We start from the raw sequence: 25,955 nt of genomic DNA, 5'->3' as shown, positions 1-25,955 counted from the left end.
GTTAGTGCTAATTCCCCAACAGGTGCTTGCATTTCATCCATGGTGTTCTTATGTGTCGTATTTTATTTTCTTCTATGTTAAGAATTTGCTTTTTGCTCTCATGATTATTTTCTCTATCTCTTTTATACGTATCTACAGGTACAGTGTGTAAGATTTAATGGCATCTAGCGTTGAGGATGCAGATTGCAACCAACTGAATACTCCTCCCCTCACCCCTTCCTTGGTGGCCTTCAGGTAACATAAAGACATGAAAGACCCTCTCTAGAGCCAGTGATTGGTTTGTCTGAGGACTTGCTCCCTGTGCAGACATGAAGGACTCATGATCCTTACTTTAAGGAGATTTGTTGAATATACGCTAATGAATATTATATTCCATTTATTGCCAATTGAGCACCCCGAATGCTATACACTGGTATTTAATGTATTATGTGCTTTAGGAGTGAGTGTGTGTGTGTTAGTGTGTGTATGTATGTATGCGTGTGTGTATACAAAAACACACTTATTTTCCTCAACAAATTTCAAGCAGACTCCCCTCACCTCATCCCTTGTACACCTGCTTGACATTGTAGTGTCATCACCGTATCGACATCAGTGGCGTCTCTGGGAACACGTCAAAGCTGCAAAGAAAACTGTTGCTCTATTCTCACATCATTTCCCGTCTAACCCCACTTGCTACTTGTGCTAAAGTTTGCATAATTTTCATTTTAATGTTTTTGTGGGCATGTGAGTGCCCGTGTCCAAAACTAGATGCTGTATAGTTGAGCTTTAGCACTGGTATTAAAAGCTGAATGCCAGAGCCACTCAAGTGTTGAATTGTTGCTGGAGGCGAGGGGACACAGTCACACTTAGGCGTCAGGAGATTTTAAACTTTTCCTTTGCCGCTAATAAGGGTATTTTGTGCAGAAGAAATTGTCAGACTTTCCCCAGCTGTCCCCAAGTAATTTTTACCCAAATTTTATAAATCCAATCATGTCAGCAGGATATTTAGGAAATATGTGGAAAGAATTTGAAAAGGTAAAAGAAATATTTACACATCTGTATTCCTTGCTGTATTTTCAAGATCTCCTCCAGACATGACAGACAGATATGGTTTATTGTTATGGTTAATTACTCCATTAAAAATCCTTCTCCATCACTGAATAATAACAGAATCTATGCATATGCAAACTTTGTTTAATTTCAAAACTTTAACTACTAGACACAACTTGCCTTCTAATTTACTGAAAAGTCAGTTACAGTGTATGTGCACCAGAGGTTTCAAGTTTCTACGTTCTGCTTGTGTAAGTTGCATATTGGACCACCGGCTTCCAAACCAGCTGTGATGTCACAACATGTCATTTAGGCAATATCAAATGAGAGGGATTGTTGTTGTACTGAATATCAGCACCGTGATTCAGACATAGGTACTAAAGACAATCACAGCCGTGCTGATATTCAGTACAACATCACTCCCTCTGGTGTGATATTGCTTTTATACTACAGTATATATATATATATATATATATATATATATGTGTGTGTGTGTGTGTGTGTATAATATATTTATCTTAGCAAAGTTTGTTACAATCTAAAATAGATGACGACCATTATTGTAACGCTGATTAATGGTTAATGGAACAGCTGTAAAGCGGAGTGATACATGTAGCTGAAAGGCTTAAAGACTCTATATCAGCGCTCATGGCATGACTCCAATCAAATAACGTGGTCGAAACTAACTGTTGTATAAACGTATGTATCTATTCAGGGTGAGCAGAGAAATTTCCTATTTCAGCAATGAAAGTGAAAACAGCCTTCCAGTGTCAAACTCCGCACCTCAAATAATAAAAAAAAAAAAAAGAGTCAAACATCCAAAGTGAGGTAACAAAAAATCAAGATACATTTTTGAGTAAAGGAGGACTTAGGTGCTAATGAGGGGTTGGAGTCGGCCTGAACAATCTGGAGTGGCGTTCCCACTCCTTCGGTTAATATGTAAATAAACTGATTGGCAGTTTCATACATAATAATGTGGGCTGGTGGACCGTCAAATAATCCATTAAGGTTTTACCGACCCCATCTGTCTCTTTACCGGCCCTCTCTGCTTGTCTTTCAGCGTGTGGTTGAGAGCTCGCTGCATGTGCGTTCCGGGACTGTGCTCACAGATGTATGGATGCTGTAATGCTTTCAGCATCTCTCTCCTTTAAGTGATGAACCCTTGTGGTTTGTGGTACATCCTGTAGCCAGTCCGTTTTCACTCCACTCTCCCCACTCTGTGCTTAGCATGAATGTTTTATTGATATGGTGATTAAAACAAGACTGAGGCTGTGTTCACACCTGACATTAACATACATCTCAGGTGATCAGATCACAAGTGAACAGCTCTAGGCGTGTCAGCTCTAGGCGTGTCAGTTCACACCTGACATTAAAATGTGTCTCTACATGCGTCTCGAGTGACCACGTGTGATCAGATCTCACTTCCCCGCTGTGTATGCAAATAAACACGTTTGCGTTGCTGTTTTTAGGCAGTCCGATTACAACAGATGGGTCTGTTGCCAATGTGTTGGTGTGTGTGTGTGTGTGTGTGAGAGAGAGAGAGAGAGCGAGCAGCCCATGGAGGGGTTGAGCGAAACAATATGCTAATTAGACTGTGGCAGAGGACGTCAGTTGAATAGGCGGTACTTCAGTGACCCAGGATGCATTTGCATTCACAATGCGAAAAGAATGCGGCCACATGTGGCCCTGTTCAGACCTGCATTAACATCCGTCTCAGGTGATCCGATCCCAAGATCACAAGTGGACAGCTTTAAGTTCAAGTGTGAATGCTCTCAAGATGCAGTGAAGACGCATTTGAGATCAGATCACTCAGACCACATTCAGAGGTGGTCTGGACCACATGTGTCCACTTTCTTTTAGCAATGTGAACGCAAATGCTTCCTGGGCCGCATCTGAAGTACTCTGCCACAGTCTGATTATTCCCAACAGTTTCATAACAAACTAAATATATTTAGCTATTTCAAAAGACTAAAATTTTATTTCATTGTAGAGCAGCAAAATACCAGGTGTTAGCAAGGCCTGAGCATCTAAAGCTAGTGGCTCAGTGAGCCTGTACTGAAGCCCAGTGGTGCTTTGTTCTAAATACTAATGTCAGCTAGCATGTTCACAGTTTCAGTTTAGCACTTCAGCATGCTAATATTTGCTAATTAGAGTTGAACACAAAGTAAAGCCGAGGCAAATGAAAATGTCATTAGAATTTGCAGGTATTTAGTCATAAACTGATGTAATGTAAAATTTAAACAACTGACCTGATGATGGTGCCAGATGAAAAGCTTTATTTGTTATGTAAAGCTGTTATGTTAAGACCTGGGAGTTCAGTTTACGAGCTCGACGGTTCTGGGATTATTAGAACATTTTCTGCCATAGTATTAAATAAAAATTTCCTTTAGCGCCACTGGGCAGGTCGTTTGTTTTGATGTGTTCATTTCCTTCACGTTTTTTTAATCACCAAAATCATCTGAGAAAGAATTTGCCTCCAAACTAAACACAGCATGAACGCATTCGCACACAGTTGCACACTATCACCACAGGCATTTTGCCTTCATTCTGGCAGCACAGTCTCAAAAGCATATGCTTTGAGGTTCTGTTTATTCCTCTAATTTCCTTCTAATTCCTCCTTTCTCTTCCATCATCTCCCCAGCTCTCCTTCTCAGTATCACACCAGTCTAGACATTACTGAAAGCTGGAAATGAATTCATTCTTTAGTTCAGGCTGAAAAACATTCCATATGATAAGTTCTCACTCCCGTCTTCACAAACCGCCAGGGTTCCTTGAAGTGGGAATAACAGTATCAGCCTAACCGGAGCCTTATTTACCGTGTCGTACTTCTTTCCAACATAACAGCAGACAGCACATCCCACAGTCTACAACTTGTTAAGTCTGAAAGCCAGGTAGTAGACCAGCTAAGCTGCTGAATTTGGGAATTCTTCATGTCTGGCAGAACCAAAAAGCTGGCATAAAGCACGCACTACAGGATGTTTATTGATCTTGATGCAACAAGAGGGTGCATTCAAAACCTGAAGACATGCCTGCTATATTAATGCAAGCTTTCTTTTTCAGTGACAGCATGAGTTGCTTGGGATTTCTCTATATTTGTTATGTCTGCTTCCCCTGCCTGATTCTGCTCACAAGCAGTGCAGAGACTTAAAACCACACCTGTGTATTAGCCATACAAACATATTTCTCATGTCCTGAGATTATTCCTTATTGATTTTCTTTCCAATTAGTTCACCATAATAAAAAAGAATTGATAAAAATTGAAAAAAAATTGATATGACATTTAATTTAAGCTTCTCAAATAGCCAAGATTTCCTGTCTTTGATGGTGGGGAAATCTTTGTGCTAATATTACTTGAAACCACATGAAAGCATGTGTGTGCAGAACCGATATGTCAACTGGTATGTTAACTTAAAGATTTAGATGGCGTTCCTCTCAGGGCTTGTAGTGCCGCCATCTCATATAAAGGGCAGACAATGATATTTGAGCACTGGAAATCTTTGAAGGGATGTTGCCAAAAAGCAGGTTGGCAGGCTGGTGTACATGCTCAAAAAAGGAATATTTATTCCAAAAATATTAACAAACAGAGGAAAAATTATCCCCAGGGAATTCAACAAAAACAATTTAAGCCAAAACAACCAAACACACTACGACCTCACAGCGAGCGCCCACCTTCTCTCCTCCCTACTGACCACTGGATGGTATTTTACCTTCTCCTCCGCACATAACTGGAACATACCACCTACTCAGGTAAGTATGGGGGTGAGTTACATACACAAACATTAGCATACAGAACACCACACAAATATAAACACTGAATTCTTCTGTTACTGCTGACAATAACGATCTATATAAGCACATAAATTATTCATAAATGGGCTGACCCTTCCAACAGTTAACAAACCGCACACACACACAACCTCACAACCAATGTATTGAATAATCAAAATCTTGAGAAATGAATGGAAACATTCGACTGACGTACTGATGAAGTAACAAATCACAAAACAGTGTTAAGGTGGGGGAACAGGGGAACAGGAGAACAGGATCAACACCAACGGTAAATTGATCCCACAAATAGTCGACTCCTTGCTCTGACCTACAGACTTCAATAAAAAAAATTAAAAAATATTAGGCAGTGAACCACACCATTGTGGTGATCGACACTACATGTGCATATCGTACTGATGTGTATTGTTCCACAGCTGCCAAAAACGCATGAGTTACTTTTACAATAACATTTACTACAGCTTTAAAGACCACGCTTCATACAGTGGGGTCCAAAGGTCTGCAGAACCCAATTAAACATATCCGGAGAGACATGAAAATGGCCGACCACCGACAGTCCCCGTCCCGGCTGACAGAGCCAGAGAGGATCTGTAGAACAGCAGAAAATCCCCAAATCCAGATGTACAAAGCCTGATGGGTCGTATCCAAGAGGACTCAAGGCTGTAATTGCTGTCGAATGTGCTTCAACTGAGTACTGAATAAAGTGTCTGAATATTTATGTTAATGTGTATTTCAGTTTTTCTTTTTAATAAATTTGCAAAATGTTCTGTTTTCGCTTTGTCATTATGCAGTATTGAGCGTAGATTCAGGGATCCATACCAAGTTTTTCATCTGGTCACATCGGAGATCCTTACTCAAAATTTAGGGGGACCTCTTAAGTCACATTGACATTCAATACAAGAACTTCATATTCTGTATTGTTTTATTTATATATCAAATGAAGTATGTATAAATATATTTTTGGTATTATCAATTTTAATCTTCTTCCACCACAGCTCTTTTTTCTGATAAAACATACGCTCCATGCCCTGATACTGTAACTAGCATAGATTCAGCATTTGCATGCTGGACTTCAACATGGCCAATCTAAATATTCCCAGCCTCCCTTGATACAGGATCCATGTAGACTACTTCACATTCTCTGGTTGACACATCAGTGTCACCATCAGTCCCGAGGAGCAAATAAGTGAAATCCTTAATCTTTACACTTCTTCTTCAGTGAATCTGCTATAACTCCAGTGAACTGCACACACACTGTGTCATTGCTGTAGGGTGGACTCACCTGAACTCCGTTCTTTGTTAACAATTCAATGCGACCCTTGAATTTAGTGAATGGCAACTCTTCCTTTGCGCTGTGATAGGCTGCACTGAATTAGATCTTCATTTGAGCCTCTTCCGCAGACCATAGTAGACTCCTGCCTTTAAAGTGCTGCAGTACCATCAGTGCATCTGTCCATGCACGCTTTATGTCTCATGCCGTTATTGTGCTTTACAAGTGTTTCATATTTACAGTTTGCGGCCGAGTCGACAAACGTCATTTTCCCCGCAAATGTTGGGCCACACCAAGAGCAGTACACACAATACACTGCTGTCCTTTCTTTGCAATATCTCAGCCACATACACTATTCCCGTTGGAGAGAGCGGGTCTTTGCCTCTTTCGCCACAAGATTGTCTGAATTGTCCTCATCAGAAATTTGGGACTGTAGTGGCTCAGGAGGGTCTGAATGAATCGAGTTTGTTTCATTGTCACTAAAGGACCAAGTGAGAGCGACAGTGCTTATGGACCGGACACAGGTAGATGGCCCGTGAAAAATTATCCCCATCCAGCATTGACATGATGACAAGAGTCTCGTATTAGCTCTCTTATCACTCTGTATCTCGCTCTCTCTCTCTCTCTCCCTCCCTCTCTCTCACACACACATCAATTCTTGCTCCCTCCTGGTGTTTCACATGATACATGATGATGATTTAAAAAAAAACAAACGTGCTCCTAGTTATAAAATTTAGAAGCACTGACTCCAAACATGGTCGCAAAATGTGACCAAATGTTTACAGTCTGTGGATTGACGAGGGACAAAAGGGAATTTAAATGATTTGTGCATAACAGAATGTGAAAAAAGTAAAGGGCTCCATGGTAACGACATAGCTCCATCCCAGAAAATGTAAGGAAAAGGAAAAAAAAGTGACAGACAAAAGGACTACATAAGTTTATCCATCATCCTGCACATTAGTTCATGCAGAGTGACACAAATAATGATGTAATTATGTAAGCGTATATAAGACCTAAAAACCTAAACTATACCCAATTTTTTGTTATTTTGATTAAAGCAACATGGTTGAACTTTGTTATACCAACCATGTATAAAGCTCCATTAATCTCAGCTGTTCAGACAGACATGATCAAAAACACAAGCATTACAAGATTCACAAAGGTTAAAATAATTACCTCAAATTTTAACCTCCATAGCCTGGCAACAACAAAGAAGACCGGCAGTGAGAGAGCACCAGACAGAGAGTGAAACCTCCAGTGACGAAATAAAAAAGAATAGCCTGCGGTGTTAAATGAGTTCCCTACACACACAGCTTTAATCTTAATTTCGAAAACTGCACACAAGCAGAAATACACATGTACAGTCATCTACTGTACAATCATGTCCAAAATTACCCTTTGCAATCTTTGTAATTTTTTCATTTCCAGCCCTTTATTCCTATTGTCGCAGCTCTCTCTATCTCACTCTGCTGGCTTCCTAAACCACAGTTACAGTTTGGGTTTCAGTGAGAAATAAATACCAGAATGATTTTGTCTGTGATTTCTTTTAGGAAAAAAAATAGAATTCTGCATATTACACAGTCGTCAAACAAACTCAATACATGTCTACGTTTGAATGTGAACGTGTCAAGATCACGTTATAGTAAAATCGAACCAAAAGCATAATTTCACTAATGACCCTCACAGTGAAAGCACATTTATATGTTAAAAGTTTCAGGACATTGCATCATTGTATTCATTTATTCACATTTTTCCTTTTCAGCAGTTTCTGCTTTAGTCATATCGAAGCTCTGAGTTCCTGTAAATTATTAGGTAAACTAAACAGTGTCCTAGGTTATTGCCTCGGTTGGTGCAATAAAGTCCAAGTGAAAGAAGTATTTTCAGCCAGAGAAAAATAAATCTTGCTTTTTGCTGCTACCTCAGGGAAAGCAACTATCAACATTTTGTGATGACAACTATCATAATGTCATCATTTGTATGTAATTTGTTATTTCACTTATTATTTTAAGAAGTGATGGCTTGCTACCAAACACTGTGCTTTAGGCTCTGTTGGTGGGTGCGATGTTCATTTTCAACTCACCTGTAGCCATGCTGAGTGTCCATACACACTCCACCATTGAAGCAGGGGTTCCTGGGATATGCGGCGCAGGGCTGATGGGACTGCTCTCTACCTGTGCAAGAGCACACAGCTGTGGATTCCACGGTCACAGATACAAGACTCATAGTCCCACAATCCACCACTGTGGGTGTATCTCGCACATTCAAAACGTTAGTGCAGCCGCCGGTCCCGGCGCACTCTGAGCTGGGACACTCGTCTATCCGCACTTGGGACACGCTGACCTGCAGGAATGACTGGAGCTGGATGGAGAAAGACAGAGAAGAAGGTGAAACACAAGATAGCACTATAATAGTACCTCTTATTTTTTTTACTTGAACCCCAGAGACTATGAGCAGTACAACAGGCTGAATCTGCCAACAGTAAGTGTTGCTAGTGCCCCCACCAGCTTCCTGTATACAAACACTGCCCACCAGGGTTTGGATGAGACTGTGGCTTTAATGTGTTATTGGAGCTCATAGATCAGTTATGGAGGCAATACATCTCATCACAAAAACAACCTGTCAGAACACTGGATCGCTTCCTGGGGTGAGGGTTCATTTTTTAGATTTATATCATATAAAATTACAATTTAAATGATGCATTTCATCATTTAAAGTGTAAATTATCTGACACAACAACAATATAATGAAATACGACTTGTTAGTGCTTCTGTTTGTCCCCTAGTCCCCTTCACTGCATTTGAGTACTGGCAATGCTGTGCAGCTTTTTTTACAAAGAAGCAGCTGCAGTGAAGACTTAGCCTCTGAAAACTGGTTTAAGTTTGTCTTAATTTTTTTGACATTTTTCATTTGAAAAAAAAAGAAGAAAAAAAACGATTAAGTTATATAAATAAAATGTATTGCCTTCCATATTGCATATCGTCCTTTATGGTGCCTCATGTCACTTCAGTAAATAAATAAAAAATGAAAATCTAGGGCACACCAATTGATTTCTCAGAAAAAATCTAAGGTAAGCATAAAATGTGGACAAGGAAGAGGAGGGATAGCAAGTCCAAACAGCTGGCAGACAGAAGCTAACATGTGGAACATATGAGTGATCTTAAGCTTATTTGCCATGTCACACTGGCTGGAGAGCCGGTCCAGCTTTAACCTGAAAGTGTTTTTGATCTTCTTGCATACATTGCCGTAATCTTTTAGTCTCCTGCGTGTACATTAGTGAGTCTTTACAATTTTTATGTCTTCGTCTATGTTGACTGACATAAACATATGGTGACTAAACCGCTTCTAATTCAAAACTTCATAGTTTTTTAATGAGTGCATTTGCAACAGGAACTACTAGCTCTAAACCCAGTCCAGGGATTAACACGCAATCTATCGTGCAACTCCATGCCCCATATTCGTGTTTTTACTGTAAATGCACACATAGGTAATAACGTCTGGCTAATCTAGTTTACACAGACCAACAAATACAGATGCATGCACACCAACACACACACGCACACACACACACAAACAAAACAACTCAGATGTGAAAAATGCAGATTCACTTTAGGAATGTATTACAGTACAGTAGCCAGTTTCTGGTCTAAGAAATCAAGCTGTTCTTCTTCTGCACTAGTTCCTGGAAAAGTGGGTTAAACGGTGATGAGGCAAAAGGAAACTATGAGTGTCTAGGTTGAGCAGTTTGATAAAGCACTGGAAGGGAAAATGAAATGGAAATTGAATATGTACTGTATGTGTGTGTGTGTGTCTTGGTGTGCTTGCATTTGGATGTGCTGTCCCTGGCTGGTGAGACTGACACTGGTCAAGCAGATTTCCATTGAGTCTACATACACATTCATGGACTCAAGCAGAGTGGGCATGAAGAGGGGCATGCGTGCATGCATAGACACAAATGTATGTGTGCACACACACACGCGCGGATACACACACTCACTGTGAACTGTGTTGAACCGAAAGAGGGTCACTTCATGCTCAATGTTCTGGACTGATTGGACCTCATTCAGTGTGACTGGATTGTGCTCACTAACCATGCAGTTCACATCTACTCCACTTATTCCCCCAAATGGCCTGTGCTTCAGCGGCTGTAACTCTGATACAGGTTATGTTTTATGGATCATTGTTATTGCTGACTGATGTCTCATACCATTTCAACTTTAAACACTGTGCTCAGCAGTGGGGCTTTTTTCCATTCAAAACCACCTGCTTTCATTTTACCCACCTGTGCCATTAATGCTTCCCCCTTAATAGTCAATTTGGACACAAATGCTTATATTCATCAGTTTCCCTAGATTTTAATGTTGGTGGGAATATGTACAGCCTTATGCAAATTAATTTAAACATGGAGGCGGGGTTGAATGGGAGATAAATGATGGATCTTACTGTTTATCATATATTTACATATCTATAAACCATCTTTCCTGTACTCTTTGCCTGTGTCATTAGATGTTACGTGCGTTTTGCACAAACCGAACACGCTGCGGGGGTGGCGTCAATTGCCCCCCTAGAGGAGACTGGCTCGCAGGACAGTGTGTAGCAAGTGCGAAATGTGATTACAGCCATGGTTGAAACTACTGAGATGTCCATTAAGGGTCCTTTTATGTAGAATGGCTGTCCTACAAACCAGTCTAATCTGAAAACTACACATGGTGTAAATATAATGTGTCTCCTGTCCACTTACCGTGAGAACAAAAATGGGAACAAAAGAATTCCCACAGGCTTCAGAAAGCCATGCTCCACAAAGATGTATAAGTGAGGCACAAGATAAGGTAAGTTGAACTTGAATGAAGGAGAACGTGGTTCTGCAAGGCTATTTCATCTTGGCAAGAAAAACAAATATGTGATTTCTGCTAGGTATGCAAAAGTGTTTTAAGGCTTTTAAAGTCCAGTATTGTATACAGTATCTTTTGTATCTTATGCTTAACAAATCCTAGAGAATGACCACAACCAACATTGAATTTATCCTGCTAACAAGTGTTGTGTTGTGAGTCCATAAAAGAGATGAAATATTTCTTCATTAAAATCAATATAGCGGGTGTAGTAAGCAGGATGGACTCAGTGTTTCTTTTATCCTCTTCAGGGGATCTGTTAAAATAATAAAAAGTGGATTTATTATTAGCCTAATCCTTTAATAAGTTCACATTAAGCTGTTGGATGGATGCATCACTGTGTTTTAACCTGCATATCTGCTCAAAAAAATGTCACTTTGATAAAACAAGAGGGCATCAGGTTAGTACTGTGTACCATATAGCCATTATGAGCTACACTGCTAATGTGGAAGCTAGAAGAGGTGGCGGAGTTGGGGACAATGTAGCAGATAATAAACGTTACAGGCATGAGCCTCAACATCAGACTGAGATGTGTCCACAGCACTGAGTGTTACAAAGTGTTAAAGTAAGGTCTAAAAGAAAGTATTGTTGTTCATATAGAAACTGAGGCTTCATATTGACACTGATACCAAAAATTCATGTGCTGCAATACAGAGGAAATACAGAGGCAGTGTATTCACCGACACATGGCAAACTAAATGTTTACAACATACTGAACACAAAAAATGTAATGTTGGGAGGTTGATGCAACTGCGCGAGAAGTTTCTTCTGATGTTTTCTCTACTCTCAACGTCTGAATCTGTTGTTACTGATCAATTTAAAGTGATCGTGACGGACTGAAGTAAAATACTCAAAAGATTCTGGGTGGAATATTAAAGGAGGGGAGAAGGGGGACCAAGCAGGGAGTGCAGTGAAGAGGGAAACATCTGGGGATAAGAGCAGCTGTGATGAAGTCAGTGTCATGCTGGCTGTCACATGGTTATAAAGCAGCTAGCACCCAGCAGAGATATTCACCTGAAAACAACCATATATAGAGGTTAATCAGTACATCCAGTTCAGTGAGACCTAACAGACGGCTTTATTCATGCTGCTGATCATTTCTTGTTAATTTGGGAGTTCAATAAAGCATTCTAAATTCTTGACAGAGGGAGACTATATTGGTTCTTTCTCTCATTCCTTATTCCTTATTTCTTATTCATGGATAATGGCCAACTTTTTGAACTTGTTTTCAGGTGAGGCTATGCTCTGAATGGTGTCATTCATCTGTAGTAAGATTTTGAAAATGTACATCTCCCTGCTCTATGGGCTAGAAAATACTTTATCCCTCATTGGAGTCTCTTTACTCCCCAAGGCCTTAATGGGTGAAAAGAATTTCCCGACTTTTTTGAATGTACTCTATAAAGTGTTGAGGAAATGCTTATTGACTCTCTCTAAGGCAGAGCAGTGTGTATAGCAAGCAAAAAAGGACCAGAGGGACGTATTGTTCCTTGGACTATTGTTCCAAGGCACTGAGTAGATTCCACAATCCTCTGCACTGCCCTCAGGGACACATTAATACAATGACAAGATGAACCTTGGTATCCGAGCGCCATACCAATGATTTTTAAAAAGTGGAAAACCAACGTAGTATCATTAAAAGTCAAGTGGAGCGTGCTGGATTGAAAACACTGAGGGATAAGTTCCATTATTGAGGTAGGGCAGGGAAAAATAGAGAGACATAGGGAATAAAGATTTTTCTTTTTTCTAAATCTTCTACTTCTGAGGCATTACTGGAGAATTGAGAACATTAATGATAAGCACTGCTTCATCTTCTGCTCCTCTCCTCCTCCCTTCTGCAGCCCCCCCCCCCCTTCCTCTATCCTTACCATCCACCAGCCACCCCCCCTCCCTCCTCCTCTATCTTTCCGGCTCTCGTTCATCCTTCCCTTCGCCACGCTTCACATCTCATTCTGATCAATGTCCTCTCCGGAGAACCTGCCTGAATTCAGATGAAATGCTCGGCACTCTCCTCACAAATCACACCTGAAAGCCTCGGCTACCTCTCCTTTTACACATCTTTCTCCCCCTCTCTGTGGCCACACTTTGCTCATTTTAAAAAATCTATTCATACACTTGCGTCCTATCTTCCCGCCTCTAATCTTTCGCCTTTCTTCCTTGACAATAGTCACATGAAACAAATGGAGTACACCAGGGAAAGAAGCATATGCCCCTTTTTAAAGAGGGATACCACTACACTACCATTGAAGAGGCTGTTTGTAAGTTTTCTCTGCCGCTGAACGTGGTTTCTTGCCCTGGTGATGGTGACTGACAAGAGCTTCGGCCATTGTTGATTGTACAAGAGGTTATAATATGCCTTCTGAGCAGTGCTACGTCTTCAGGGCAGATTGGAGGCAGCAGTAGGTCGCTCTCGGAAAATGACGAGACGGGTAGAAGAAAAGACGTGATAGAAACAGGAGTTAATACTGGTTGGTTTCCACCATTAGAAACAGCTCTTGGTGAGTAAAGGAATGAGGTTTGATGCTGAACTCGCAAGGTTTCCCCCAAGACTGGTAAGTGAACAGCTGTTAATGCTAATGCTAGCTATGTAGCAATAGCAAAACTTGCAAATAGCTCCTTTAAGAAAACTCTTCATTATGCCTGCTTTGCTTGTTTACACTGAAAAAAACAAACCCGACATGTGGCTCAAGAGGGAGCGGGGTCGTCCACTAATCAGAAGGTCAGTGGTTCGATCCCTGGCTCCTCAAGTCTGCATGTCAAGGTTATGTTGGGCAAGATACTGAACCCCCAAATTTCTTCTAATGGCTGTTCGATCAGTGTATGGATGTGATGGGTGAATGGGTGACCGTGCATGCATAGTAAAGCGCTTTGAGTGGTCAACAAGATGAGAAAAGTGCTATGTAATTGCAGTCCATTAACAGTAACACCACCCCAGCGTGTGACACACACAGGCGTTCTGGAATCAGAGGTGTGATGCGTCTGCCCCCCCCCCGGCCATACCGGCCATTCCTTTCACACAGACATCGATCAGACTCTGTGACTAACTTAAAGGCGGAGCAACAAAACCCCCCAATTCTGTGTTCATACCTTTTATACAGAACAGCGATGCAGAGTAAAGGCGCAACATTCCCGCCTTAAACCGTTTGGGTAAAAGGAGCTGAAGAGGGAGGCAAATGTTTGATTGAAGTAATGGACCTGAACTGACCACCATGACCATGACTGGACTTGTTCTGTTTCTCCCTCCAACAGACACACACATGCAAATACAGACTGCTCATCATTCCCTTTGAGCACCCTGGGTCAGCTCTCTCTCTTTCTCTCCCTGTTGGTGAAATGCATACAATTTGACTTTCTATGGTTCATGCTCTCAGAGACACACACACGCACACACGCACACACACACACACACACACACACACACACACACACACACACACACACACACACACACACACACACACACACACACACACACACACACACACACACACAGGTCCCCTATTTCCATTCAGACTTTTGAAACGTGAAATGAGGTCTGACTGGAGCCAGCGGCCAGAGTGCGTCAGTGTGATGAAGTGAATTATTTGTGTTTTACCGACTCTCTTCCATATAGCGATGATATGCTTTTTCAAGTTTTGAATTCTGTTTAGTGTGCTCTCTCTGGTGGGTGAAATGTAATTTATTAAGACCATTTATGACTAAATATAGGAAGATCTATGCGATTTTACACACCCTTCTCATTTGACAGAGCACAGTTCCGGTGGGATTTTTTTTTTTTTTTTTTCTTCCCAGCAGCAGCCAGTATTACAGCCATAATCCACACAGTGCATTTCTGTAAGAGACAAATTGGGTTGGATTTAAAAGGATGTTCCACACTCATGGACTATGAATAAAGTAGAAATAACAGTTTTTATTCTTGGGCTGGAGGTTGGCACATGAATCAGCCATCAATTAAGGAAGGAATTTCATCAGAAACTCTTATTCATACCATGTAAGGCTCAGACAAAGTAGCAGCCGTTTAGCTTCACCATTCAACGAGTCTGTAATCTTTCTCTTTTTCATAAACCACCAGGAGAAGACAAGAGGACGTTAATGTTGCCTAAACAGAAATATTGATACAAAAACAGTATTTTTGTGTTTTAGTTGGCATGGCTGTTTTCTATCATCACATTCTTATATACTGTAGTCAGTTCGGTTAATTCAAGTAATCACTGGCAGGTAAGTTTGGCATCGGGCCAATTTTTTTATCTAATCCATTAGATGGTGGGGAAGAACATAACCAAAGGCTGATTTACTTTGTTACTGTTCACATGTGTGGCGCTGTGACCCACAGTCACATTTCATACGTTTGAATGTTTTACTGAACTGGTGTTATTTTTTTCATATCACACATCTTATGTCTGCTACCTCAGAGCTCTGTCAAGCAAGCAACAGAAGCTCTGGAACTTCCTGTCAGAGTTTTCAGACTTAACACTCACAACAGTTTGAAATAAAGCACTGCTGCAAAAAAGAAGAAAAAAAAAAAAACTTTCTTGCAGTTTCATTTTGAACTAAAGAGGAAGTGACTCTGTCAGTAACTGTTGCTGACTGTTGACTGAGATCTATTTTAGCACCAGGCGCTGTGCACTGACTACAGTGGAGCCGGCGGCCTGATCAGGCCATGTCTATCATTCACTCCCAACATGGATAAAAGTGTAATACACATTCTTCAGGTTCGAGTAGATTCTCTATTTGGACCGTCAGTCTGATATTGTAAGATAAAAAAAAACCAAAAAAACAGGTTATTAAATAATTTGGCGGGCCAGGGCCATCTTTGGCACTCAGGCCGCCAGTTGCCGCCCACTGCTGTAGGTCTTCATCATCTACCCAATGATCTGGTTTTAAACATTACTGTAATGATTGCATGTTTCTAGACTTCATACGCTATTAGTGCTGTCATCTTATTCAAAACTTGAACTACTGTTTGTAAAAACTTCCAAATTTATCAAAGTTCAAAATTTGGTGTGTAAGTACGACAGGCTGTGCTTTGGACTTCATCCTGGAACATTCCAAACATCCGTCTGATCTATTCCAGGCCCTATTGCACAATTAATAATCACTGCTGTCTTCATTAAAACAAAAGGAGGAACGGAAAATAATTGGACAAGGTCACATAAAGTTGATCTCCTTGTACTCATTAAATAGATGTAGTACTTAGCACCTATGCCAAGGTCTCCTACTGCACTGAGGCTTTAGTGATGTCCCTCACTTGTAAGTCGCTCTGGATAAAAAGTGTCTGCCCAATGAATGAATGTAAACATACATGAAGTTATCATACTCTAAATTATGTCATCGTTTCAGTCTCGTCTTCGGGAAGTGAACTGAGATCATGAGAGTCAAGAAGTTATAAAATCATCTTGGTTTCCTTATCTGTATGTTTTAGATCAGTGTATTGCTACAGTGTCTTAAAATCAGAGGACTGTGGGAAAAAAAGAGCTAAAAAGGGCTAAAAGTTCTGCACTATCCACCCAACACAGATGTGATCAGCCTCAAATGCCTTAAAGCTGAATGTCAGCACTTATAGTTATAGTTTCACTTTAAATCCACTGTGCTGCACAAAAGCCAAAACAACCAAAAACATCGAAGTGTCTTAATACTTTCTGACTTCGCTAAAGTGATTACACCCCCAGGTGATTTCACACCTGCTGTGCAAAGGGTGGTCGAATTAAGCTCTACACTGTTTACACAAGATCTGGTTCATTCAGACACGTGAGAATGGCTCCACCAAAATCTGGAGGAGAATAAACAGCTGCTCCCTGGCTGAGAGAGCTGTTCTCACAATGTGGCCGTACCCAGAGGGGGGAATCATTCAGACTCAGTGCTGGCACAGCACAGTGGGCATTTTGTACTTGTTTTTGATCTGCTTATGGTTTCAAGTGATCCACTAACTCTGTTTTCCCTATTCTTCGCATGCACACTTCTGCCAGCATCTACGTGTGCCTGTGCTGGTGGTATCATGGAATTCTTTTTTTTTTTTAAGTTTTTTTTTTTATGGGGGGGGGGTATTTTTGCCTTTATTCGGACAAGGACATTGAGAGAGCGACAGGAAAGTTGGAGAGAGAGGGGATGACATGCAGCAAAGGGCCACGGGTCGCTGCGGTAAGGACTGAGCCTCAGTGGTACGTGCTCTACCAACTGAGCCATCTGGTATCATGGCATTCTCAGTCAGGTCTGTTTAGCAACTAACTTTAGTTGATTCTGACATCAACAGAAGTCAGAATCTCCCTGTTACACATTGAAATGAGAAAAAGCACAAATGAAAGCTAAATTGCTCCATTTGTTCATTTTAAGTTGACTTTTCTCCAGCTCACTGGTTTGAAAATGAGCCCACAATAGTCAGTGTTAATCTTGCAAGACAACAACTGTAACTTTTAATCAGATTCCAATCTTTTTTTTTGTATATAGAATTTATGTAGAGGCAAATTAATTTGAAATGCTTTCCCTATGTTTGATAACAATTACACCACTAATATAGGCCTGAGGCCTTATTTATAAAACTGTGTGTTGGATGCATACCAAAAATTTACATGCACACAAAGACAGAAAAGGTGTACCCTAAAAAGTAATCAGATCAAAACTGTGTGCTTGCATGCATCCATGCAGATTTCCCTTTATAAATCTAATCAACTTGAAAATGTGAGCACTTTCAACCATGTTCCAACCAAAACACTTTTTGATGCATTTTTGATGATTATTTCATCAGTTAATGTGTTTGAGATGAAAAAGAAATCAGGATATTCTGGGGTGATATCAGGGAAAGGCAAACCAGATTTCAGAATCTGCAACCTGGAGGATCCTGGCATCATTTCGGCATTTCAGCTGTGCTGTGGTGCGTCCACAACTGTCCAGGACTGAATGTGAGCATCACACACAATAGGGTGTAAATTATGTTATGTAGATTATGTGCACTGTCATTCAAAAGACTGTGTTGTCAATCAATCAGGTTTCAGAATGAGTCATCAACAGATAAGCCGACCAAACAACCAGGTTGACAGGAATTTCCTGTGCCTACTTAATGTGTTGATATGGATAAAAAGATAAAGGACACTAACAATGACCTACCTTTTGTTTGTGGGCAGCCAGATAACCGTGCATTTTCTCAGGCTGGAGGAAGGACGGGCCACCGTGCACAGCGAAGCGAACATCCAGCATTCGCTCCTTCACATCTATTAGGCTAAAGATGTTGACATCATCAGGTGGAACAGAGAGCATCTCGGACAGGAAATCCACCAGCAGCTCGTAGCGGCTCCGCTGTTTCCCTCTCAGTTCAATGAACTCCTTTGCTGTGATGTCTGAGAAATACACACACACATACACACACAATTGGAACTGTAGACTGTATAGAAGTGGCCTCATTATTTCCATCCCAGTGCCTGGATAAATCCAGTTATTTTCAAACTGGGCCCAATTGCTAAGGTAAAAAATTACTTTGGAACTCTCAAGATATGTGATGATAAATGATTGAAAATGGCTCAATTATGTGACGTAATTTTGTGTTTGGAATGTTACTTTGTGTCTATACTGTACGTCTGTTTTTAGGTGTGTGTGTATGTGTCTTTGTGTGGTTTGTTTTACTATATTCATGGGGTACAAAAAAAAACAGTAGCCCACTATACCTGTAGGGTCTGACAGCTTTGTGGGGAACAAAGTGCTGGATTCCAGAAAATGCTATTTTATACTTTCACTCCACCCTCACGAGGGAAATACTGTACTTTCAACTCCCCTACATTTATTTGACAGTTTTAGTCACACAAGCAAGACACTGTAAGGACTGTAACACTTCAATTCACCAAAGCAGGCACCTGCGCCATACTGGGTTCCCTGGAGAAAAAGCTGACCCTCCCAATTATCATGGTACACTTCGCACTCTGGTTTAGTTTTAGAGAAACTGTTGGCGTTAAGCATTCAGTTGTCATGGTTAAGGTAAGGGGCTAAGGAATGGATTGCCTGAATGAAGGGTCCCTACAATTTGAGTAAAACAAGTTTGTGTGTGTGCGCTCATGTGTCTGAAGATAGTAATCTGCAGTTCGATTTCAATTCCTTATTGTGTCAGTTAAAGGTAATTACACTCTTGAGAATCTGTGGTTCCATTTCTAATCATAAACTGCAGGAGCCTCTTGAGAAAGAAAGAATGGCATTTTGCTCATATTTTATTTCTCTGCACCAGTCCAGCAGCTGTGGTTTAGCATGTCAGAGTGGAAGTGCACAAATAAAAATAATAAACTGACTATTTGCTTTTATCAAGATTGAGAACAGGTCTCATGTATCATGGCTGAGATCAAGGACGGGAACATCAGTCAAAAGATTCATTCAGATTATAAGAAATTCAGGATGATTTACCCCTGTAGTTTCATCATGTTCCACACGGACTATCAAGGTGAGATTTCCTTCTCCCTTATCTGGACCACCATGATAATTTTGAACTTGTTGTGTGTTAGCAAAGATCTGGGGCCTCTTATACGAAGCTTTGTGTAGATTTCATACTGAAACGTAGTGTACACATGAAGCTGGATAGCTGCATCTCAAGCTCAAACCATTGAGGAGTAATGACGTTCTAAAAGCAACATGATATTTGGGGGCGTATAGAGTAATTGCTCACCAAGAAGCCACCCATTGCGCATCCCGCCAGCTTGTAGGCTGTTCCCAACCATGATGTTTGTTAGGATAAAATGAATAGTGGGCCACCTTGCCACAATATTAGTCAGTCACATATATGTTGCTGGAATGAAATGTTCTCTATTAAAATATTCATCCTCTGATGAGGAGTATTGTGTGGGCAGTCTATCCTCCAATTACATCAGGGTAACCGGCTCTGGCTGCAAATTGTGCTTTCATGTTAGCCTGGTCAACCATATCATGTGGGAACTATATACCTGACTGACATATGGATTATCCCATCCTACAGAGCTGGAAGGCACGGCTCAAGGAAGACTGGTCTGACAGTTCTCTCTGAAACCTTCTCTCTGGTCAGCACTTGTAAGGGAACAGGCACTCCTCACCATGTCCCTCTCCCAAGTCAGAACACAGTTCTAGGAGGATTGCTATTGGAATTCTGAGAGAATCAACGTGGCCTCTAAACACCTACTCCCTTCTAATTGTGCCATTTGCCAGGTTATCCAATAATGTCAAAGCTGCCATTGTTATCAGGGTATGTATTGCATCTTTTTGTGCATGCTCTTATGTCCACTTATCTCATTTCATACATGTGAATGCGTTATTGTTCACAATACGGCCCATGTGTCTATGCTATGTAAATCACTTTAAAGAGTAATTGTTTTTACGTGTGGTCCAACAGACTCGTTAATGTGTCACCAATTAACTAAAACCATTCAAAACATACACACGCCAGACATGAAACTGGCGTGGAGGAACGCAAATTCTCACGTTCATGCTTGATACATCTGACCGTGAGTGTGAAGGATGCTCTATATGTCAGGGAATCACCAAAGTCAGCTGTCTTTAATCTCTAGGCACAATGGATGGCTGTGTAAGACTCTCGAAATCATGAGGGGGCTTGAGGAAAATCCAAAACCACCAAAACCAGTAGGCTTCATCCTCTGGGGATGAATGACAAGTAGCAGTTGAAATAATTCAGTATAGTCCAAAGTGCTGGTGGGTGTACATAGCCATGGCATTCATACATAGCATTCAAAGTTACTTTAATAAAATTGCTGTATTCTTTATGATGAAGAAAATGACAACAGATTCCCCTAATAGATTCATTTTTTAATGAAACACACCAACATCAAAGGGGTGTGTGTATAGAAGATGGTTCCCTCACAAAGAGAGGTTGCAGTGGGGTTTAGTCACGCGTACACACAGGCACATTTGTGCATCACCCCATAAGTTGCAGCTGATTTTCTTGAACATGTCAAGAGAAAAGAAAGTGAGTGGGAGGAATGACAAATGGAGGGAGCTTTTTTTTTTTACCAGCCTTTTGCAATGATCTTACTTAACTCTGGTGCGTTGACAATCCTGACTGTTATATAATGTGTTCTACAAGAGGGTTTAATGTTGATTTTAAACTACAGCTTGCAAGAAGATAATCCAAAGTCAAATATTTTTGACTACAACAAGAAACAAAGACACAAAGTGAGATTCACAGCCAAGTAATGGGTTGGATTTGGGCTGTTTTGTTGCATAAAGCTTCCGGCTTGAACTGGTGTTGACTACTTTAAAATATAATATACAGATACACTGATCCTTTTATCAATCTGTGCCCAGATGTAGCATTAGACTAATTAGCTGAAGGATAGCATATTAAAATAACATGAGGCTTCAGCAGTCTCAGTTACCCAAATCAAGTTGGTATCTTCCAAAGCTATGGTCATTACAGTAATGAGACATGTGGCCACGTGAGTGTTGTTTTAAGACAGACTTGAGACACCCATCATTTCATTGGTTTCCCGCCAAAGAACTGCAGTTAGATAATTTGCCTGCTAGCTAACTCTGACAGTTCATTAATTGTCCTCATAAATAAACAAATGAAATAAAAAATGCGAGTGTAATCTTTAGCATGAAGACCAATCCAAAGGACAATCAACACTGCCCCACGTGACAAAAATGTCTTCATAAGCGACACCCTGAGACTTATTCTCAGAGATAGAAGTATAAGAAGACCCACACAGTGGGATCCAAAAGTCCCAATGGGAAAGAGGTCTCAGACTTTTTGACCCCACTGTATACAAAAAAAGGGTAAGCAGGGTGATTAGGCTTGTGAGTGTGTAGAGGGAGACAGCCTTGGCATCAAGAGACAAGACAGGGGGCTCTGAACAGGCTCAGCGGATACAGCATGAGGGATCGAGGCTAATGTCAACTCCCATCAGTCAGTCCGGCGGGAGAAGCAAGGACAACGGCAGACAGAGAGACAGTAGGAGGGATGGGGGCTGGGGTAGAGGGTAGTAACTCCTAACGCAGAGTGGCAGCCTTTGCACCTGGCTTTGATCCAACCTCACAATTCACTACTGCTTTCTCCTTCCCACAGGCTTCATCAGAGTCGGGTGTCAAGGCAGTAGTGCACAGACGCGCTCCAGCCTGTAGGCTTGTGATTTCACACAAATAGGCGCAAAAAAAAAAAAGAGGGTTAAATATCCTACCCATGTAGCAGTGTACTGTTGACAAGACTGAGACAAAACAGTGAGAAACACTACTCAAACATCACGGTTAGGGACAGGTATCGTTAAGATTTTAACGGCACTTCTATTTTTATCGATACCACTTACCAGTCCAGTACTTTAACTGTACTTTTTGGCTAATGTTTACTTTTCATCATTTACCAATGTTGGTATAATGTAGTTAACTCTGTGTGTGGGCTCCAGGCTGCAGCATACAAAACACACCTGGCACAATGACGGATGAACTACAAGCTATTCGGCCACAAAACTGTACATTTCTCCGTCTGTGTGTGACGTACTTTCACTGGATGTTTCCAGAGGTCGCTCGTGTTTCAGCTGTTACTGAACTGAAAAGACTGAGCCACACTTCAAAACGTTTAGCTTTCTCCGCTATAGACGCTAAGAGTCTGTGTGTGCGTCTGCTGCACAGTGCTCCAGCATATGACACAAAACTGCCCCCGCCCCTCACACACAGGCTCAGAGAGGAGACAGTGAAAATGCATCATTCATAGATGATTGTCTTAATCAGAAATAGAGTCGGTGAGATAATAAAAAGGAAACCTATTTTCTTGATTTTTCAAGTACCGAAAGCAGAACCAATAACATCAGAGTTTATCGATACTCCCATCTTTAAAAATTGAGCCCTGGTGCTCGTTCAATACCTGGTTTCGGTATCCGTTCCTAATCATGGACTTTGTGCAGTTTGTTGTGGTGTGTGGACAAAGGCCTAAGCACGACCAAAACACAGTGGATCAATTTTTAAAAGTGTTTTTTTGGACAAAGCAAAGACTCATGAAGTCTTGAAAACTACCATGTGATATTTTTTCAAAAAGGAACCAAACATGCAACATGTTTCCACAAAAGAGAAATTGAAGAGAGGTTACTCTGTCTTCACTGAAAGACAACTGACGACACTTCCCATGAAACTCTCCTCAGAAATACATTTTTACTTAAGAAGTAACCAGGAGATCAATTAAAAGTAGAGAAAGTATATTAATATCAAATAGCTATTTTTAAAAGAAGAATAACCAAATAAACCATTCAAAAACGATAAAAAAGATAAAACAACACTATTAAATTAAAGTAAGGACTGAATTATCTTTGCTATTCTGAGATGTGTTAATGGAGCTTTCTGTAACGTGCCATATAAAGACAACACAAGTAGCTAATGAAGCTGCTAACAACACATTGTTCATTAGCATAATTATGTACAGCACCATGGCAGATGGCAGTTAGCTAAAACATAAATCTCACCTACCTGAATTCAGTATTCAGTGTGTATTGTCTTCTTGAAAGAGACGCTACAGTTCATGAATGACTTCATTTTCTCATGTGATGCCTGTTGAGAACCACCTGCAGTGCTGTGGTTTTAAACCAATATTTATCAGGACTCCATTCAATAACTGAAGCAACTAATGGGGGGTATGGGGTTTGTGTGGGGGGTCGGGGGGCGACTAAGTGTTGCAGTCTTGACTTGAACCAGACAAGATCACTGACTTCAATCTCCTTCAAGCAATACACCGAAAGAGTGAAAGAAGCTGTCTGTCCAATCGACCTATCAGGAGAAAATAATTAACAACAATCTTTATCATCAACGTTAACCAAAAAGGCCAATGCCGATTCCTGCTCCTAAAATATGACGATTTGCTGCTTTTCTCAGTTCGACATTGTTGTAATTTGAAAATCGAGGCACTGTTGGTCAGACAAAGCTAGCAATGTAAGAATGCAAGGTTGAGTTCTGGAGAAATGTGATGGGCATTTGTATTTAGTATTTCATTGAGTGAAGTGACAAACATGATTGATCGAGTCAAGGGGTACACGAGCGAATCCGTGATGTACTCGATAAAGTTGGAGAACTTAAACACAGCGGAGCTTATAATATTGCTATTTCTAACTACTGCATCAAACTGGATCCTCTACCTGGTAAACGCCCAATCTTTCAAACAACAGCATGTAATGTGTTACATCGGCTTTCTATTATGAATGTTGGTTCTTCAAGCCTAAGGAGAGATAACCTGCTGACATCATCAGGTTATTTTCTCCAAAAATACTGTTAATACTGTTGAAAATACTGATGTTCCACTCACGCCTCCAGGGTGACCAGAGAGCTGACTTTGATGTGCAAAATCATTGGACCGCACCTTTAATTCTTAATGAAAATAATGACTAGTTGTCCTAGGAATCTTATATATATGCAATCTCTGCAGTCGAAAACTAAGATTTATGTTTTTATTTATGATTTTTTTTTTCTATTTATTTATTTATTCTAATTTCTGCATATTGATCCCATACTGCACACACCTCAGAGGGCAGACAAATGTAAACTGAGAGGTGGAGGATTTTGGGTAGCACCTCAGCACTGCATCTTCTCTTAAAGGGCAATCTCTTGGCAGGCGCAGTTTATAAAGTCCCTCTCCCTTCATCATGTAGCACAAACGGTGTATGCGGTGTATGTACTCATCATGTGCCTCTGACTGTACATTCCCCTGAGCACTATGCATTTCACTCTAAGCTTTATGTGGACATTTCAAGGACTTTTTGTTTACCACATTTCTTACCTTTCCATCAATATTGAGAAAGAGCGAGGGATAGGGAGAGAGAGGGAGGGAGGGAGCCTTAATCCCAGCAAGGCAGATTTAACTAGTGCTTTCTTTGTGTATCCTTATTGCATTCCACATTTGTTCTTGAAATGGGATTTAGAATGTCAAGGAGGGTGTAAGTAATGCTATAAGTAGAATATTTTCATAATCCCCTAGACTGAGAATCAATGAGACTGTTTACACCAAAGCTCCACATGGAAAAATAAAATCCTGGAAATAGCTTCTGTTACATATCCTCTGCACTCACCTCTGTTTTGTTGGCTTTCCTACACCTCAGGATGATCTCAGAGTCATTAATCCTGCATTTTTGCTTTGAACCCTCAAACTTCCACATTTTGTAAGTTTGTTCATCGCTGAACAGTAGGTCAAAAGCATTTGAGCGATTTTGACACTGCATTCGCAGCAGTGGATGACATCTGTGCTCTCTAGCTCAAATTAAGTCCCTGTGTAAGGGTGGTTTAAATCAATACACTCTGCAGGTAACAGCCTTTTGAGGACAGTGGAGCCATTTAAAAATCCTCAATGAAGTGACCACCCCACAGTCATACGTTGTGAACAAACCTAACCTTATTATGCTAAATTAAACAGATGAAGAATACAAGCGTGAATCGCTAAAAAAAAAAAAATGAAGAGCTGCTTAATTGGGCAATTCTTTCACATTGATTTCCATTATTCATTTTAAACACACATTTGCTCGTCTGCTTTTTGTGCATGGATTCATTTCCCTTGCACAAATATTGGAATGTGAGCACCAGCTGTTCTCCACCATGCCGTCTCTGCGTTTGATGCACGTTAATTTACCTCAGCCCTGTTTTCAGAATGACAAGCAAATCCTTTTATCTACATATGAGGCTCGACTCTCCCTTACAAATCCTTCCCTTTCCTTTCCTTCTTTCTTTCCTCTCCTCTCCACCCGTCTTTGGAGTGCACCTTCTGCCACCACCCCCCACCCCCTTCTTCTATTTCAATATCTCTGAAATCATAAAAATCCTTCAGCCATGTCCCATTTCTCCAGAGTGAATTTAATTCTGAGAAGACAGCCGATGTGCTGTACATCAGGTAATGATGGATGCTGCTCAACATGTGGGGAGAATGTGCTGGTTGAGCAAAAGCTCTTGACTAATTATTTTGTCAGCATAAGTAATGGAAACAGGCTTTTCTGTGAGTGCACCGACGGCAAGCGGGAACCCAAGAGTCGTGGAGAGGGATTTATAATGGGTGTAATCTTTTGCTA

The 25,955-nt window shown here is 40.8% G+C and overlaps 1 protein-coding gene across 2 annotated transcripts in view; it reads right to left on the bottom strand.

Moving 5' to 3' along the window:
• The window catches only part of si:ch211-186j3.6 (neural-cadherin), a 308,958-nt gene that overhangs the window by 105,372 nt on the left and 177,631 nt on the right, over positions 1–25,955 (bottom strand). For both annotated transcript variants that reach the window (XM_056399571.1, XM_056399635.1), the window contains 2 exons: positions 18,070–18,299; positions 8,166–8,443 (listed from right to left, as the gene is read on the bottom strand). In XM_056399571.1, coding sequence (XP_056255546.1) covers positions 8,166–8,443; positions 18,070–18,299 — 508 coding nt within the window. The remainder of the gene's footprint in view (positions 1–8,165; positions 8,444–18,069; positions 18,300–25,955) is intronic.

Source organism: Seriola aureovittata, chromosome 1 (assembly GCF_021018895.1).
Source record: "Seriola aureovittata isolate HTS-2021-v1 ecotype China chromosome 1, ASM2101889v1, whole genome shotgun sequence".
NCBI classification, from domain to species: domain Eukaryota; kingdom Metazoa; phylum Chordata; class Actinopteri; order Carangiformes; family Carangidae; genus Seriola; species Seriola aureovittata.
This window is presented reverse-complemented; position numbering and strand designations above follow the sequence as displayed.